The sequence below is a fragment of the Anser cygnoides genome, chromosome 4 (assembly GCF_040182565.1).
Source record: "Anser cygnoides isolate HZ-2024a breed goose chromosome 4, Taihu_goose_T2T_genome, whole genome shotgun sequence".
Taxonomy (NCBI): Eukaryota; Metazoa; Chordata; class Aves; order Anseriformes; family Anatidae; genus Anser; species Anser cygnoides.
In genome coordinates this window covers 76,161,169-76,177,963 of record NC_089876.1, presented here as the reverse complement: position 1 = coordinate 76,177,963, position 16,795 = coordinate 76,161,169, and the positions used below count along the sequence as shown (strand labels likewise).

Sequence of the window (16,795 nt, the reverse complement as noted above, 5' to 3'; positions counted from 1 at the left end):
AAGTTTAAATAATATCCCTTCCTGACTGTAAACAGTATCATCCATCTGTTGTTCTCATAAGCACTAACATTCACACTGAACTTGAAAAGCACTTGCAGGGAATACCAAAAGAAAAATGTATAATATAGCTTGTTCACTGTGTTTAAAAAGCAATAGATGAGAGTGTATAAAGACCATATTATACAATCCCTTCTCCTGCCTCCCTTGCCAAGAGCCCTTGGGGAAAAAGGCACTAAGATATTGTAAATAATTGAATTTAAATTGGTCTTTCCCAACAATAAAGATATATTGCTTCTGTTAACATAATATATAACCCGCATTAGACTTGCATTTTGACAGTGGTTATAGGAAATTATGTAATAATGAGTTATTTCACTTTAGTGATAAGGATAATGCTATGAACCTATTATTTTTAAATTATTATATTCAGAAAATTATGACTACTGTGGAACGACAAAAGAAAAAAATATTTGGACATAGACTGGACAGAATAGTTCCAAACACATTGAATAGAACAGAACTGATGATTAACTTTTTATCAAAGTGTTTAACTTTTATTAGTATCAACACGTAAAATCTGTCGAGAAATCTTTACTCACGTGTGCCAGATGTCCAAAATTTATCTGGTTATTTGAGTGTCATTTTGGAAGACTTGGATTTATTTATTTATTTACTTATTTGAAGGATGTATTAGGTTGTTGTACATCTGTTTTTAGGAGACCACATAGACTTAATTGCAATCATGTTTCATGGGGAAGGAAATAAATATGCAATTGCCTTCATAAAGAAAAAAGCTAAGATATCTTTAAATGCTGTTTAACAATTTTAAATTGTGCTTGAAAAACAGATCCTAACATTTTCGGTATATGGTTTTATGTTCATTTTATTTATTTCCATATTTACGGCATCTAAAACATCCCAAAATTATCACCACTTTAATAAAGATGTACTTATTTAGTATAAGTGGACTATTATATTTTTGACCTTTTTAAGAAAAAATAAATCAATTGCTAGACTAAATCTAGATACCAGCACAAAAACCATACAGATACATAGTGGTCAAATTCTTGTGTTGCACAATTGGTAGCTGATTTTGACTAGCAAGCATTTTATTTTGTGCAGAAAATGTATTGTTTTCATAATACAAAGCAGACTAAAGATCAATGTCAATATCTCTTTTAATAGATAAATAATTTATGTTAGCTTGGTAATAATGGTAGAAATAAAGTTAAACTGGAGCAGTATTTATCTAAATCTAGTATTATTAAGTATAGTGCAGCCTAGGACTCCCAGGCTAATGTTTTGCTACCAAAATGTCAATTTATCCTAAGTGGATGAAAAAACAGATTCTCAGTGCGGTGTTACACGCAAGATACTTTTGAACAGCAACAAGGATAATAATTTTAGTGTCAGACTTCTGTGTTTTCCACGTTTATGTGCAGCCTTCAGAGGAGTCCACATACATTTAAAGTTGGCCTGTACTGTGAGCTGATGGCTGGCACTCCTGGCTTTGCTCAGAGAGATTCATGCTGATTTGCAGAACAGTTGAACTCAACTGAAATGTGTGATACAAGTCATCCCCTTTTGAGAATCTATGTGGTTAAAAGGCTTTACAAAAGTCTTACTGTCTTGGTAGCATTTTAATCAGTGAACTCTGTGCATGTGCTGTGCACGAGGTTCCAAGTTAATATTTTTTCTTATTTGAAAAGGCAAAGAGTACTAAGCACATGCTTAAAATTGCGTGTGTGAACGCTTTCCTCATTCCAGCACTGAAATATCTTTCAGTTGGTGAATGTCAGCAGTGAATTAACTTTCCTCTCTCCTTGAGCACTTGAATAATACAACTAGGTCATCTCCATCATGTATGTGCCTGCAATTTTTCTTTTACTTTCCCTTCACCTCTTCTTTAATTGAAATAGTGGAAAATAGGAGACGATTGACAAGTCTGACCAATAGGTCTGGAAATTAGATCATAAATTCTGAGTACACTTGGAACAATTTTCTAATCCCTTAACACATGAACCACTTTTCTTAGACAATCTCTAAATATTAGAGTAAGTGTAATTTTACATAACCCACCTGTTTTTGCAGGACTGTTAACAGATCCTGTTGTAATAAAAGTAGTAGCAAAATTGTTACCATAGCTTCGCACACACATATATATTACTTTTAGGCCAAATCCCACTAAATATTACAGTTAGTCTTGCAATGGCATTTATATTCCTTGTTTGTTTCTACATTTGGGAAACTGTGGCAACATTCTTCTTATCTTGTTGAGAGCAGTAACTAGAAAGAAGCTGCCTAGTAATTCCTGCAGTTTGAGAGATGTTGTCACTGGGTGGACAGAAGCCTTCTGAGATAGCAAGAAAAGTCCTTGTAAGCACTCCCTTTCCTTTGCAGACCATTGTGCAATTCAACTGGAGAAGGTTGCTTCCTAGCAAGATGCTTATAGGGGGATAACCCTCTTTTTCTTGATCCCCAGTGAGAGGTCCTCAGGCATTAAAAGTGGAATGAAAGAGGATTGTAACTGCTTGCAGACATGAGGTAGCAGTGATCTAGGGATATCAGACCCCTACAGTAGTCATGTCAAAATGGCCAAAAAGGGGTTCTTGGAAAGTTCAGCTGTGCAAGTATAGGATACATAGTCGGGTATTTGCTCAGTGGTACTGGTTTGATAAGGACTCCCAGTGACTGCAGCAGCATCACAAGGAAGAAAGGCGAAGTTGGCTGAGTGAGGATTGCATTCGGTCTAAAGGAACCCAGTCTCTAGAGGTTGTGTAACCCGCACTCTCAGCTTGAAATAGGAGTTCGTCTGGAGAGCATAAACCCTCACTCTGTGTCTTCTTTGGACTGTTTTTCTTACATAGTACTTGGTATTTTTATTATTTTGTAAGGATGTATTGAGAACAGAGCGGTGGTCAGGACAAGCCATTTAATTTCAAATGGTTTCAGTAGTTTGATAATAGCAGTTTCATAAACCTCAAAACAATTTCCCTTCTTGTTAGTAGACTTCGAGTCTGGTTGTACACATTTCTTACTGCTTTCTTTGTGCTTGTTATTACTCTAATTCACGTGTATTTTCCCAATGATATGTACTATACTATGTAGGACGTGCATTTGAAAAGTGGTATTACCACATTTCTTTAGAGAAATGAAGGGTATGCATGTACTAACATTTTTTTTTTTTCAAATAAAGAAATATAAAAGAAGGAAATATCATTGAATGCAGTTCACAAATTCTCAGACAGGTTTGCAGGCCAGCTGAGTCCTGTTGAAGACTCTTTCCACCTAATTTCGGCTGGTGAGTGGGCCAGGAGAGATTTCCAGTTCTTAAAAAAACAATTTTAAGTTACTTTTGAGGGGGGTGAAAAGCAAATTGAAAGGAAATAATTCAAACCTGGTTTGAAATGGAAATTGCAGTAACGTGTCTGAGAAACTAGTTTTTTCCCTTCTATCCTTGTTTATGTATTTTAGAGTAAAATTAGACTGGATTAGATTTGGGGGCCTCTTGTATTTCCTTATCCTTACAACAGATTACATTCTAGTGACTGAAAAATATAGCAATACTGACAGCCTTTCTTCTCAGGGTGAGATGGATATCAGCCAGCTGGTGTGGACGGAGTTATGTGTCCCACCGAAACCAAACCTATTTCAGAACAGTGGCCTCCAGGCTGTTTTTCTGTTACAAACAAAAAAGCTAGGGCCTCCAGCCACGTTATTTTTAGCTGTTTAATTCTGCATATAAAGGTATATATCTCCAGGGCACAGACTGCTCTAGTAAGAAGAGGTATGCTTTCAACAGCCTTGACTCCCTTAATATGGACTCTAGTGGGTGATACATTTTCAAAACAGGTCTGAAGTAGGATTTATGAGTTCATATTGACAGCTGAGCCTCAGCAGTGCTCTACACAGTTGAGTCTTGATCAAATTCAGATTCAGGTCAGTGGAAGCCTTCAGACTGCCTGCATCACCAGACTTTCTCAGGAAATTATTACACCTATTTATTGGGCAGGGTGCAGGGTATTAGTACCCAAACTAATACAAGAAAGCCAGAGCCAGTTTTTCAATGTTAATACAGTTACATAGTTAATACAGGCACAAGAGCACCAGGACTTGAACCAAGGTGCTCTAATCTGCTGTCCAAAGGAACAGCCTTCTTGTTATTCTTTGAGTTATCTGAAACTCCTGAATCCAACATCTAGGTTGGTTGTGTTCTTCTTGGCATATTAGCATTTTGTTTGCCCTAGTAATTGATATTAATTGGAAGAAAAATCCAAATATTTCTGAGCCTCAAAGCATTTTGCTGAAGATCATTCCGGAAATTATCAGAATGTTTTGAATAATTAATGATGTTCTCCTACATAATTTGTTTCAGTCATGCCTTAACATCACAGTTTGTTGGTGCAACAGTTTTCTTTCGAATTCATTTTAATAGTGACAGTTACTTAGTTTGTTAGAGTGCTGCTGCTTTTGGGAAACCAAAATGCCTATCAGGGCATTTGGGGTTAACTTGTGGAACTGAATTAGTGTTAATAGCAGTTTCACATCCACAGGCTGGTTTGTGTAACATGTTAAAGCCTTTCCTGTTATTGACAGCAAACACGTCATGCAATGTATCTGTTTGAAAATGCATCATCATTATTCTATTGATGGGGACCCTGCAATTTCTCTATAGCATATAGACAACAGACACCCCCCAAAAAACTAACAAACAAAACCAAAGCAAAACAAAACAATAACAACAAAAACACGCCATGTCTGATGCATTTTTCTTCCCTGTAAGTAGTCATCAACTAAATTACTGAAGCATTTACACTCCTGCTTTAGCTGCTTGATCTTGAGTGAGTGTAAGAACAATAGCACATTTGCTGGAAATTTTTATTTCCACCATTCTAAGACTATTTGTGAATTCAGCAAGATGGATCTAAATAACTTCAGATGGTGGTAGTGAATAAATGGGGACTTAAGTGCTTACAAAGCTTCTAGTGGTAGTGGTGTCCTTTTCTGTGGTAGACAAATATCTAGAGCATTGCCTTCTACTATTAACAGTATTTTACATTAAATTTGGGAAAAGGCACCTTTTCTAACATTTTCTAGTATTTTATAGCCTATTTATATAGTGAGTCATGTCACGAAAACAAGACCTTTCTTTCACTCTTTGTCCAGTAATCAAAGGCAAGAGAAAACAACTTTATGTGAAACAAAATTTAAAGGCTAAGAGCACTTCTGATGCAACATTTGCAGGTTTACCAGTTTGGCACATGATATTTTTGTACATTTGGTAGCTTTCTTTACTACTTTTACAAGTACTTGAAAACCTTAGTAGATAATATATTCAAATAAGATGGTGCTGGTACCACAGCGTCCCATTAGACTCTCTACCAGTCACAGTAGCCCCAAACTGCTGAAGCAGCATGTGGAAATATAACCATCTTAATGCCACTATTAACAGGGTTTATTCTTGCAATAAGGGAGAATTGATTTTTGTTATGGTGTATCATTGTTGTCCCATGTGATGTCCAGCACACAGTTTCTGTGGGATGGTCTAACTCAGAATCAGAACACGGCAGGGCAGAAAGAGCTAGCAGTCCGTGTGGACTGGACAAGTCCTTAAAATTGCATACTGAGACATGTCCAACCTGCCCACAGCATCTTCCTCACAGTCCATCCGTGTAAAGGAAGAGTTTTGAGGGGCCCCTCTGGGGATGTCTTCATGCAATTTCTTTGTTCCTTGCAACTCTTGTTTGAGGGAGCACTGTGGCACTCAGTACCATTTTAATTGGGATCGTGGGTTACATTTTTACATAAGCACTACAAGGTTTTAGAATATATTTTGTTTTAGTTATTCCAGTCCCTGTCCCTTAGCGGTGGGTTTTCAGGAAGTCATGACTGCAGAAAGGTAAGCTGTGACCTAAACTCAGGTGTGCTATAGACAAAGTCACTCTTTAAATAGGGAAAAAAGAAAAAAAAAAAAAAGTTGATTTTAAAGCTAAATGATGTGCAGAAGACAATTGTTTCTGCAGCCTAACGCCTTCATTGTCAGAGCTATTAAAGAGAGACTGCAATATGAGTCAGGAAACACATTAGCCATGGCCTGGTAAATATAAAAATATATGAGATTAAGGATCTAGTTTTATAGCTTCTGTCATCTTGCCAAGTTGAAAAGCAGTCTAATTGCAATTAGTACATGAGATGGTGTTTCTGAATGTATGGTTTCCCCATGCATGCACCACTCCTTGAACAGCAGTGTAACTGTCCTTGGCCTTTTAAAAAAGTAGTTCTTTTGTTAATTTCCCAAGCACTAACCTGTGGGGATGAAACACATGTATACATTTTTTTTTTAATATATGTTTTGATTAAAAAAAAAAAGTAAATAAATGGAAGGAAAGTAATTAACCATACTTCTTAACAGAAGTATTGTAAATTATTTTCATGCCAAATACTAAAATCATCCTTATGGGACAAATATTCCTAAAATAACATTGTGTTTTAGTGTATAGCTGTGGAAGAACTACTTTCTACTACTAAGTAGAAAGTAAGTCTTGAAGAAGTCAAGCTACTTTCCTCCAAAATGTTTGCTGTTCTTTTGCTTTGTAGATACTTTTTTAGAATTTCAACAGGAGGTTTGTCAGGGGGTTGTATTTTATTTTTTATTTTATATTATTTTATTTTATTTTATTTTATTTATTTTATTTTATTTTATTTTATTTTATTTTATTTTATTTTATTTTATTTTAAGCTTTATTAGAATAGTTAAAATATGAAGCCAGACATGCCTAAAAGACCTGAAGTATGAAAAATGGAAGCCCCCTGGCACAAAGCTTGTTTTGCTGTGCATTGGGAATGTTTACCAGGGATATAGATATAGCTTATGTGCTATAATTTTTTATTTCATCTTACTGCTCCCTGCTTCCTTGTATTGACAAGAAAATCAGGTTCTAAAGCAGTGAAAGGGATATTATGGGTATGACAGAAAATGATTTTATACTAGCCCCCTGTGCTTCTGGCCTTTAGGAACTGAAGGATAATCCCTTCAAAAGCATAAAGGCACAAGGTCATATCTGGGCTGGCCTTGTAGGTCTGCCTTCAATCTTTGCCCTTCCCAGAGCTAATGTCTGGTTTGATTATGCCTCTGGCTGGTACTTCCAGAGTTAGAAACATGCAGTGTGTTGGCCATAGGAAAGTCACAAGTGGGCCAGAGACAAAACTGTTGGAGTTAATAGGGATTTACTAGGACTGGGTAACAGCTGGAGGTTTTCACTTGTTTTTCCAAAGAAAGTAAGATAACTCATTTGTCCACTTTTTAGCGTCTTTTTTTTTGTTGTTGTTGCTGTCATACCAGTAGCTGCATTTATAACTCAGATTTGTAAACCTGGGAGGAAAGTGCAAGCCTGGGATATCAACCCTTTGATTAGTGACTTAAGCCCCTTAAAGTGTCAGCCAGCTGCAGCTGTTTTGAAATGAAGGAGACAGAAACAAACTTGTTGGGGTGTGGGATGAGGGGAAACAAGTGCATATCCATTGGTCCCTTCTGCTTCGTTTTGTCAACTGGCAGTTTTCTTCAAGTGCTTTTTAGGTCAATCCCTTGGAACACTTACGCCTAATCTCCAACAGCTTCAAATCCTTACCACTTATATATCAAATGCCTGTGCTACTATATCAGCCTAAAAGCTACGGTAGTACAAAGGAGCCTTGAAAAAAGGGCTGGCTCAAATAGCTATGTAATTCCCTGTGGGTTTAATAGCACCTAGCACTTTTTTCTCTGCTGAGGAAAATATCTCACTGGATTTTTGCAAGAACCTCAACATTTTTGTTTTATGTTTCAAAATAGTCCAACACTTAGTGACATTGTTGTATTTTATGTTCCTTTGCCTAATTTAGAAATAGAATGGAACCTTCTTCCTTGGAGAACCAAGGAAGGCTCTTATGGAGGATTGGAAAATATTTGTTGTTGCACTTGGAACAAGCCCTTATCTTAACTCTTTTGTAACTTGTGAGCAGAGAGTTGGTTCATCATGTGTACTGAGTTCAAGTCCTGTATGAAAATTTCAGCTGAGTTTCCGATAAGAATTATTCTTTCTAATTTGATTATCAAGCTGACTATTGTATTTAACTTCTAAGCATTTTATACATTTACATAGCAAAAGACTTACAGAAAAACCTAACTGAAGGCTTTTTCTGATATTCTTTTGGATGCTACTTTAACATTCTTTGCCACCACATAGAAGTGCAATGCGTTTGTGTAGGTGAGGGTTACAAAAGAATAGACATGGTTCTTGAGAAACTGAGGAATACTTCTGCAAAAGGTTTCACTCAGCCATCACCCCTAGTTGCTTAACAATAAAGTCCAACCATTGCTTTATCACGTCACTTAAAATAAATAATACCCATGTTTTTTTCACAAATCTGGGAAATGAACATCAGAAAATGTCTGAAAGTTTTGTGTTTTGTGTTTGTTTTTTTTTTTTTTTTTTTTTTTGTATTTGTTTCTTGTTTTTTAACTTTGGGGGAAAAAGAAATTTGCAAGTGGTTGTCATTTGTTAATTGACTTTTGAAAGTGACTTGTGACTCCTTGAACTGTGGAAGAATTTATATGCTATCTGTTAAATGTCCCCAAAATTTGGATCACTGATGTTATGCTGAATTTTTTAACAGTCTTTTAAATTTAATTTTCAGCCAATGGTACTAGAGTATGTAAAATGGACAAGCAAGGTATATTAAAAAAAAAAAAAAGCGCTATCTATTCTTCCAAATTCTTCCATTTCTAGAAATAACCCTTCTCATTTTTCATCACTATCTGCCTTTCTTATGAGACCAGAAGCACAAATGTCAAAGTCATTTAAGATAAGCCTTTCTTGCAGTATTTCTAAATTGTAGGGAAGAGAGAAACGTTGATAGTCCTGGAAAGAATGTGCTTTTAAGATTAATTGGACAGCTTTTCAGTATCAAAAGTTTCGGTTCTTTTTTTCTGTTTAGTTTCACACCTGTGTATTTCCACTACTTCCAGTAGAATTATTTCTTATCTATACAGGAACCTGAATTAGAGTTAGTCCACTCTAACTGAGGAAATAGCGCATATTAGTACCTGTTTGTGGAGTACATATTCAGGCTGAGCAATCTTAAATTTTATTTATCATGACTTACCTAATATGAGACAGTTCATGAAACAATGTTAATATACTTTATTATGTCTTTCTTAACTGCATCTTTTATTTTCTTTGCCTTTAGGGTGAACCTGGTTTGCCTGGTGTAGCAGGAGAGAAGGGAGCAGCAGGACTTAAGGTTAGTATTGAAAATGGATTAAAAACAAAAGCACGTGGTACGTGAGTGCATATAGACTACAGTCACGCTTTCCAACTTGTGTTTATATTCTGACTGGCTCACTGACTGCTCACTCCAGTGATCTGTGCTGTAAGAGGCTTTACACATTTCACCATAAAGAAGCATTATCTTCTGCTGTGCATGTATAATTCCAGTCAGTGGCACTGACGCATATGCATCCACTGCCAAGTGAATGTAATATGCCTGCAAGTGTTTGGGAATTTGGGGACCTTTTCAGAAAGGCTTTGTTTATGCTCCTTACAATGTGTCTCAGGCTTATTTTCAAGAGCTACTGTGGTCAATTCTTTGATGAATGTCGGAGTTAAGTCTTGAGCCCTGATCCTGCTATTATGGAAGTTAGCAACAAACCGCATTAGGAACATGTCTGGGCCTGTATTTGCAGCATCAAAATGTCTCTTTGCATTTATGTTATTGTTAAATGATTTTTTTCCTGCTCTTTTAATATTGAACTAGTGAAATAGAACATAAAGCTTATAACTTTGTTTAAAAGAAAGCTCAGCACGTCCAAGATGATGTGATCTGTGGGCCTCCTGGAACGGGTAATGCTAAATTCTAATCCCATCAGCTGCGAGCGTGCATCTTTGGTGCACATGTGCTCCTCAGCTGATTCTGTGCATCACACTGCTGCTGACGGACACTCAGGGCAGGCTCTTTACATTTACTGACTGGGATCAGGGATGAAAACAAACCATTTGGGAGCATGACCTTTTCTTACTTTGTATACAGAAGAAGCCAAATTGTGGCTGTTGATGCTTAATTCATATTCACAGCTGTAATCTTTGAGTTGCTTAGCGACAACCAGCTATCAGATGGGGCAAAGATGAGGCAGAGTGCATTTCTGAGCCAAAATCACAGAGATGAGCTGTCAGGGTCATTCTCAGCGTGCAAAAGTGCGTTTGCCATTGAGCCAGTTTCTCAAGCAAGTTATAATTACAAATAAAGGCTATAAACCATCTTTTTGTTACACAGAATGTCAGGAGCAATAAACACTCATTGCTTTGAATCGATTATGAATTATATCGAGACACTTAAGGCTTTCTGTTTCTCACATGGAGCCTTCTAAGCCATTAATAGAATCATAAGACTTTCCCTTCACGTTCAACCTTTGGATTTTTCCTTCATTTATTCCCAAAATAAGGAGAATTAAATGCAGAAGTCATTTCTGTCACAATAGGCCATTCCACAAACATATATGCCTGTTTGTCAGGGTTTAATCTAGAACAAAGGAGGAAGAAAACTTAAACAAAACAAACAAATAAAACAAAAACTTTTCATGCAAAAAATATTTTTAAAAATTATGTCGAAAATGTATTGTCTGTTGATTTTTATGAAATTGACTTATTATCATTTATAGAAGATTTATTTGGATTTTGTCATTTGAAATAGTGTCATCAGTAGTGACATAACAATAATATTAACATTTCAAATTTTGCTCATGTTAGTAACTTATGACTTCTTTGCTCCACTTACTTCAATCAGGGTGACCCTGGAGAGAGAGGAGAAAAGGTGAGGCATATTTTGCTTCCTTTGTTGTTCTGTTTTTTGAGAACTGTCACTGCACTGATTCTGAGTTTACAAAAAATGAATGCAGCTACAGCCTACAACTTGAGACTCATTGTGCAGCTTTTGCTAGTGTCAAATAATATTAATACAAGTTACTCCTTCTGGGATTACTGTGGTGGGATTACTCATGGAGAGTAGTGGTCATGTGTTAAAGGCTGCACAGTTGAGCAACACTGCACCTAACCATTACTGTTAGCATCAGAAATAGATGAGTCTGTTAGAATAAATGCAAATGCCAAACATTTCTTGTAACTTGGTTTTGATGCTCTGTTTCCTGTGGGGAGTAAAACAATTAGGTAACAGAGTGATAATTACACAGACTCCACAAGATGTATGGTCATGGAGAGAGGAGACAAGCTCCATGCTGCAAAACGTGGGTGCAATTCTCCCCTTTCAGGAAAAGTTGCTGGTAGGAGCACCCATGTTAGATTAAATGCTGAGTGTGAGTCCAGTCTCTGCATCTCTGCAAGGACGGTCTGAGAAATGCTGTAAGCCTTGTATTGAGCAGGAATCTGTACACAGGCTCATCTCCTGTCAGTAAACTGACGCATGCTTTTTTAAAAAGTAAGCTGCTTGTATTCAGGTGCTATTTGCTCTTGAGAAATGCTTGCCTATGCAGCTTCAATTTGCAGCTCCAATTGAATTTCACTTTCAGATCTGTGTAAATTCATGTAGTAGCAGCTGCAAGCATGTTTTGTAAAGGCAATTCGCGTACTCACAAGAACATCATAAAATTAATCCAGAGGAGTCTTGAAAGTGTATACCCACATGTAGAAGTATGTAATTGGGAATCTCTTCATGAAATCATTACTTTTTGTTAAAATCGTATTTTTAGAGGAACTCCAGGGATCCTTTGTTTGTTTTCAGATACAAAGGGAGTATAACAACAAATTCTAACATATTCTGGATTTCTGTTATTTACAATCATGATGTTTCCCTGTAGTCATCTATTGTCTTTCCCTAAAAAAAACGTGACTGCAAATGTCCTCTATGTGCTTTATCATGTCAAATGGACTTGGAATATCATTCCTAGCACTAACTATTGCAAGTTTCATCAAGCCCTTAATTAGAGAGTTGCTAGACTGTTAGCTAGTTCCCCTTGCGTTAGTGACTGTGGTATACAAAACTTTCTCTGTTACAAGTCCTCTGAATGGAATTTTACATTAAGGTTTTCAGAGCAATATGACAGGTGTTGAATGAGTATTGTTATTTGAATATTGAATATATCTGACAAAGACCTAGAGGAATGTTTTTAGCGTATTTAAAGTCAATATTTATCAATACTTTTGGTATTTTAAATATTTCTTGTACTCAAGTCCCACAGACATTTTTGGCCTAGATCGTCACATATTGCAGACCTTTTCGAGTACTCTGGTCTTACTATATGGCTGAATTAAAAATAAAGGGTATTTTTATAGATAAAAATTTTGAAGTGTTTCTTTAAAAAGTTGTTTTTAAAATAGGGAATGTCTACGCAGCCATAAAGAATTTGTCTGAATATTGTTTTTTTTTTTTTTTTAATAATAAACAATATATAGAATTTATGTAGAGATAACCACCATTTTAGTGGCTATTTGAAGGAGTGGAATTAGAAGTTTTTCTGGTTCGTGAATCATTCATGGAAGTACTTCAAACTCAAAGAGTTTATACCATACATCACTTAAGAATCCTAATACTAAGTAATAGGACTGGGTAACTGTGAACTGAATTTGATAAGGTGTGTTTAGGTGTCTCTGTTGGGAAAAAATATGTACTGGTAATTCAAAATGCTGAACCATCATGAAATCATTCCCTTGTTGCTAAACCATGATGAACTAGACAAGTCTGTAGGCTATACCAACAGGAAGATAGTTATTTGATAATTTATGTGTTTCTGAGGGTCTGTGAAAAGGTTTATAGGGAAGACTATATTCAAGCAACAGATGTAGCAGCTATAAAACCCACAATTCCTGACCATGTCATAGAGAGATTGACTACCTGATTAACAGAATTAGCTTGCCAATCATGGTTGAATGCTGACTCCTCTCTGTGTGCTGTGTGCTTACATAAAATCATTAATAAAATACATATATTTTAATTATAGGGTGATGCTGGAGAAAATGGACCAAAGGGTGACACGGGAGAAAAGGTACACTTTGTATTGATAGAGAAGAAAATGTAGTGTTGGCATGCTTCAGTCTAAACAACTAATGTAAATAATAATTTGATCAAAAGGAAAATGCGTTTTAAACTTTCTCATAGTTATGTTGAACATCTGACTGGGTTCATTCTTATGAACAGCAGAAAAAAAAGGTCAATGTTCTGTCCAATTAAGTACAAAATTCCTGACTTTATGCAGCAGCAGCTTTAGTACAGAATATATCAGCATCAGTACTCCTCTTAGCTGATATGTGCAATGTACAGAAACTTTGGACACAACCTGTAAGACTGTTGATATTGTGTCTGGTAAGTTACATCCATTTCAGGTACATCCTAGCTGTTCACACTTCCCACTCTCTGTTACCTGCAAAGAAAGGGACTAAACCAATAGGGTATCATGGTAGCTAACTTCCTTCCAAGCAGCCAGCTGGACAAATGAGAGTTGAAGATAAAAACTACATTTTATATTTTTTAACGGGTGATATCAGCGATAATGTCACTTAATGCCTTGTTAGTTCACTGTTGCAAAGTACCAACAGGTAGTAGTCACTGTAGAGTAGAAGTTGTTAAAATTCTATTTTATTTAGTTTTTTCTTTTGCTTTATTTTATGTGAGGCTCATTCTGTATCTCTACACAAAAAATCAAAATAGAACTTGAATTTTTAAATGTGTTTTATATATACAAATCAAGAGTATTTTAGCAGTCAGAACAAAGCCTGTGGAGCACAGGAAGAAGGGTCAGTCATAATGGTCTCCTCTAGCCACATAATCTTACCTATTTATGATGTATCCTTTTGAGTAGATGTTGTATATGGCTTATTACCACCAGTTTGGAACTCATATGCTTCTAAAAACATTCAGTTCACCCTACATTTGGGCAGAAGCACAAAAATTTATTGTGTCATTCTCACCCCCCACCCCTTCCCCCATGTTTAATTGCATAACCAACTCAGATCAGAGGGTACTGCAAGGAGATGTTTATGACAGATTTATCAAAATGCTGGTAAGGAATGCATGCAAATCTCTCAGGCCCTATAATTTGGAAACAGTATTCAAGAACACAAAGATATTATAGGGCATATTCTAAAATCAGATCTTAAAAATAGTCATTAGGTTTAAGAATAGTCAAGTCAACTCTTTGATTCCAAGAGTTCATTTAAATAATACTTCATTTGCAGTCCTGCTTATTAGCCCAGATTAAAATCTCAAAAACCTTATTTAGTTACATACACAGGGTATTCCAATAAAGTCTTCTTAATCCACTTTTATGAGATTTAAGAGCATAATCTCTAGGCAAATATGAGATTTTTATTCAGACATAGTCCTGCAGCAAGTAAACAGGAAGCTTATAATCAACCTGGGAAGTCGAGTGTAGCTTTCCTTGTTGCTTTGCTATTTTATCAACTGTGAGATTAAGCCTGTGTCCATTAGTATGCCCGTGATGCACTGTGGTCTGCAGTGCATGCATCTCCTTGCTTGGGATCTTGTTTAATGAAAAGAAAAAAAAAATGTCTCCCTTTTCTAGCGGGAGATCCTTTCTTCATGAATGTAGTTTTTTTTAACATTTCTGTATTTAACCAGTTTGGGATCAACTTGTGGAAAGTGTAGGTCATCAGGAGATTTCTTATATTTCTGTATCTAAAGAAATTTCACTAAATTTGTTGGACTTCACAATACAGAAGTCTCCCATCTCCTCAAGGTTTTTTATAAGTTTCAGAGGTGGTCTGGTGACACTGAAATACATGCTGTTTGCATGGAGTGCATTGCTCTAATAGTGATTGGCTGGCATCCACTGCATTAATTAGTAGGACAGAATAAGCAAAACTGTGGCTTAGTTAACCTTTGTTTTTTTTGTTGTTGTTTTTTGTTTGTTTTTTGTTTGTTTGTTTTTTTCCATTTTCCTTGCCTGCAAGGCAATGTGCCACTCAAAAAATATCCAGATCTCGTAGGAGAGCTGCAGCTTAATGTTTCCAAAAGATATCTCTGCAAACAGCACTTTGCTAGGGAACTTAGAAGGATGTATTTTGACAGATAATATAGGAACAAGAATTAAACATGGTGCCGTTACATTACATTTGCACTGCTTAGCAAGGATTGTGTTCTTTCCTGCTGTTCATCATAGGGGAAAGATTTTGCTACATGATCATTGAATATAATTCAGGCATGAATTTGCCTAGCAATTATTAATCATGCTAGTGATAGAGGAACTAAGAATGTCTATTACAGCCACATTTAATTAATATGTTCACAAAGCCTTGATTTTTTTTTTTTTCTGCATATTTTTTTCTTTCTTGTTTGCACTTTTTTCACTTGCCATGATCATCTCAAAGAGTTAAATTTACTGGACTGTTCTGCCATAATGCAGAGTATCAGAGTAGCACAGTGGCATTCCCTTTGTGTTTTCCTCTGGGAATTTCTAATGGGGCAAGAGTTTAACACAGAAAACTGTCCTTTTTTTGTTGTCTTAAAAGAAGCAGATGGAATCAAGTCCCAGCAAATTTCACAGCCCAGCCTTATTAATGCATTATGGCTTACACATGTCTTCTGCCATGTTTTTTCCCTACTACACAACCTATGCCTTGTATTTGGGTAGCTCTGAAATGTCTGGAGCATTTTTTACATTATGGAACTTCACTACCAGATGAGAATTGACAGTTTTTGCCAACTGAACACCTGCGGAGAGGAGTTCAAGGCTTACTAAGTGTCCATTCATAAATAAACTTTTTAAGATAACTACTGGAGGTATTGTTCAGAGATGAGATAAGGCTGGTACTGGTTCAGTTCTCAGCTGTTCAACCACTTACATGTATGTCCCCTCCTTGGTCAGTAAACAAGACATTTTCTATAAGTAAATGCAGAGTCTATTACATTAAATTATCATGCCACATGTTTAAGAGATTTCATTCATAGAAACTTAAAAGCATTTCTTTAAAATATTAAATGATGTTTCTGGGAGATAAATACTAAATATTTATTAGCATGGTGAGAGAGGTCAGGTGGCAACAGTTTCAGACTTGGTTTTAGGAATTGGCTCCTATTTGTGCAATTAGTGTAAGTTTTCTTTCTACCCAGTAGATCTCAGAAACACAGGCTTGGGTACATACTTCTCGACCTGTGATTTAAAAAGGAAACTGTCTTCGCTGAGTTGTCCTACTTTGAAGACAGTGCCAATGCCAGACTTGAGTTCTTATTCCTGCTTTTCTACTGTAGCCTTGGCTGCTGGAAATTACCAAGTATCTTTCTTGTGTGTGCGTGTTCCCCTGCTTAAGTTTCTTCATTTCTAAGCTGTCTGACTCATCAGAGAACTGAGAACATGCTGTACCGTATATTTTTCTTTAATCCCATATTAATTTTCATTCTTATGTGAAGGTGGATTATAAATACTTTATAAATACTCTTATCTCCCCCATATCCATCATTATCCTTTAAAATGTTTAACTTGTGAATGTCTCTTACCAGTTGCTTTGCCAGTTTATAGCTATAAAAAGTCCTTGAAGCTTTGCAGTTGTACATGCTTGTAAGGGATATCAGCTGTATCACTCATGCATGTCTGTCAAGATGAGGCAGCTCCGGTTTCCAGACATGAATCAACCCTTCATAAAACTGACTTTTTATTTTTTTTTCTTCACACATGAGAGCACTGCGGTAACTGTAGAGGAAATCTATTTCTCTTCTTCAAAAAGTAGTGAACATGTTACATGGTACCATTTAATTTTATTACACCGTTAAAAAAAAATATATATATATATGT

General features: G+C 36.1%; 1 protein-coding gene across 11 annotated transcripts in view; it reads left to right on the top strand.

Moving 5' to 3' along the window:
• The window catches only part of COL25A1 (collagen type XXV alpha 1 chain), a 302,196-nt gene that overhangs the window by 234,224 nt on the left and 51,177 nt on the right, over positions 1-16,795 (top strand). For all 11 annotated transcript variants that reach the window (XM_066996430.1, XM_066996428.1, XM_066996427.1 and 8 more), the window contains 3 exons: positions 9,229-9,282; positions 10,822-10,848; positions 12,989-13,033. In XM_066996430.1, the coding sequence (XP_066852531.1) occupies positions 9,229-9,282; positions 10,822-10,848; positions 12,989-13,033 (126 nt within the window). The remainder of the gene's footprint in view (positions 1-9,228; positions 9,283-10,821; positions 10,849-12,988; positions 13,034-16,795) is intronic.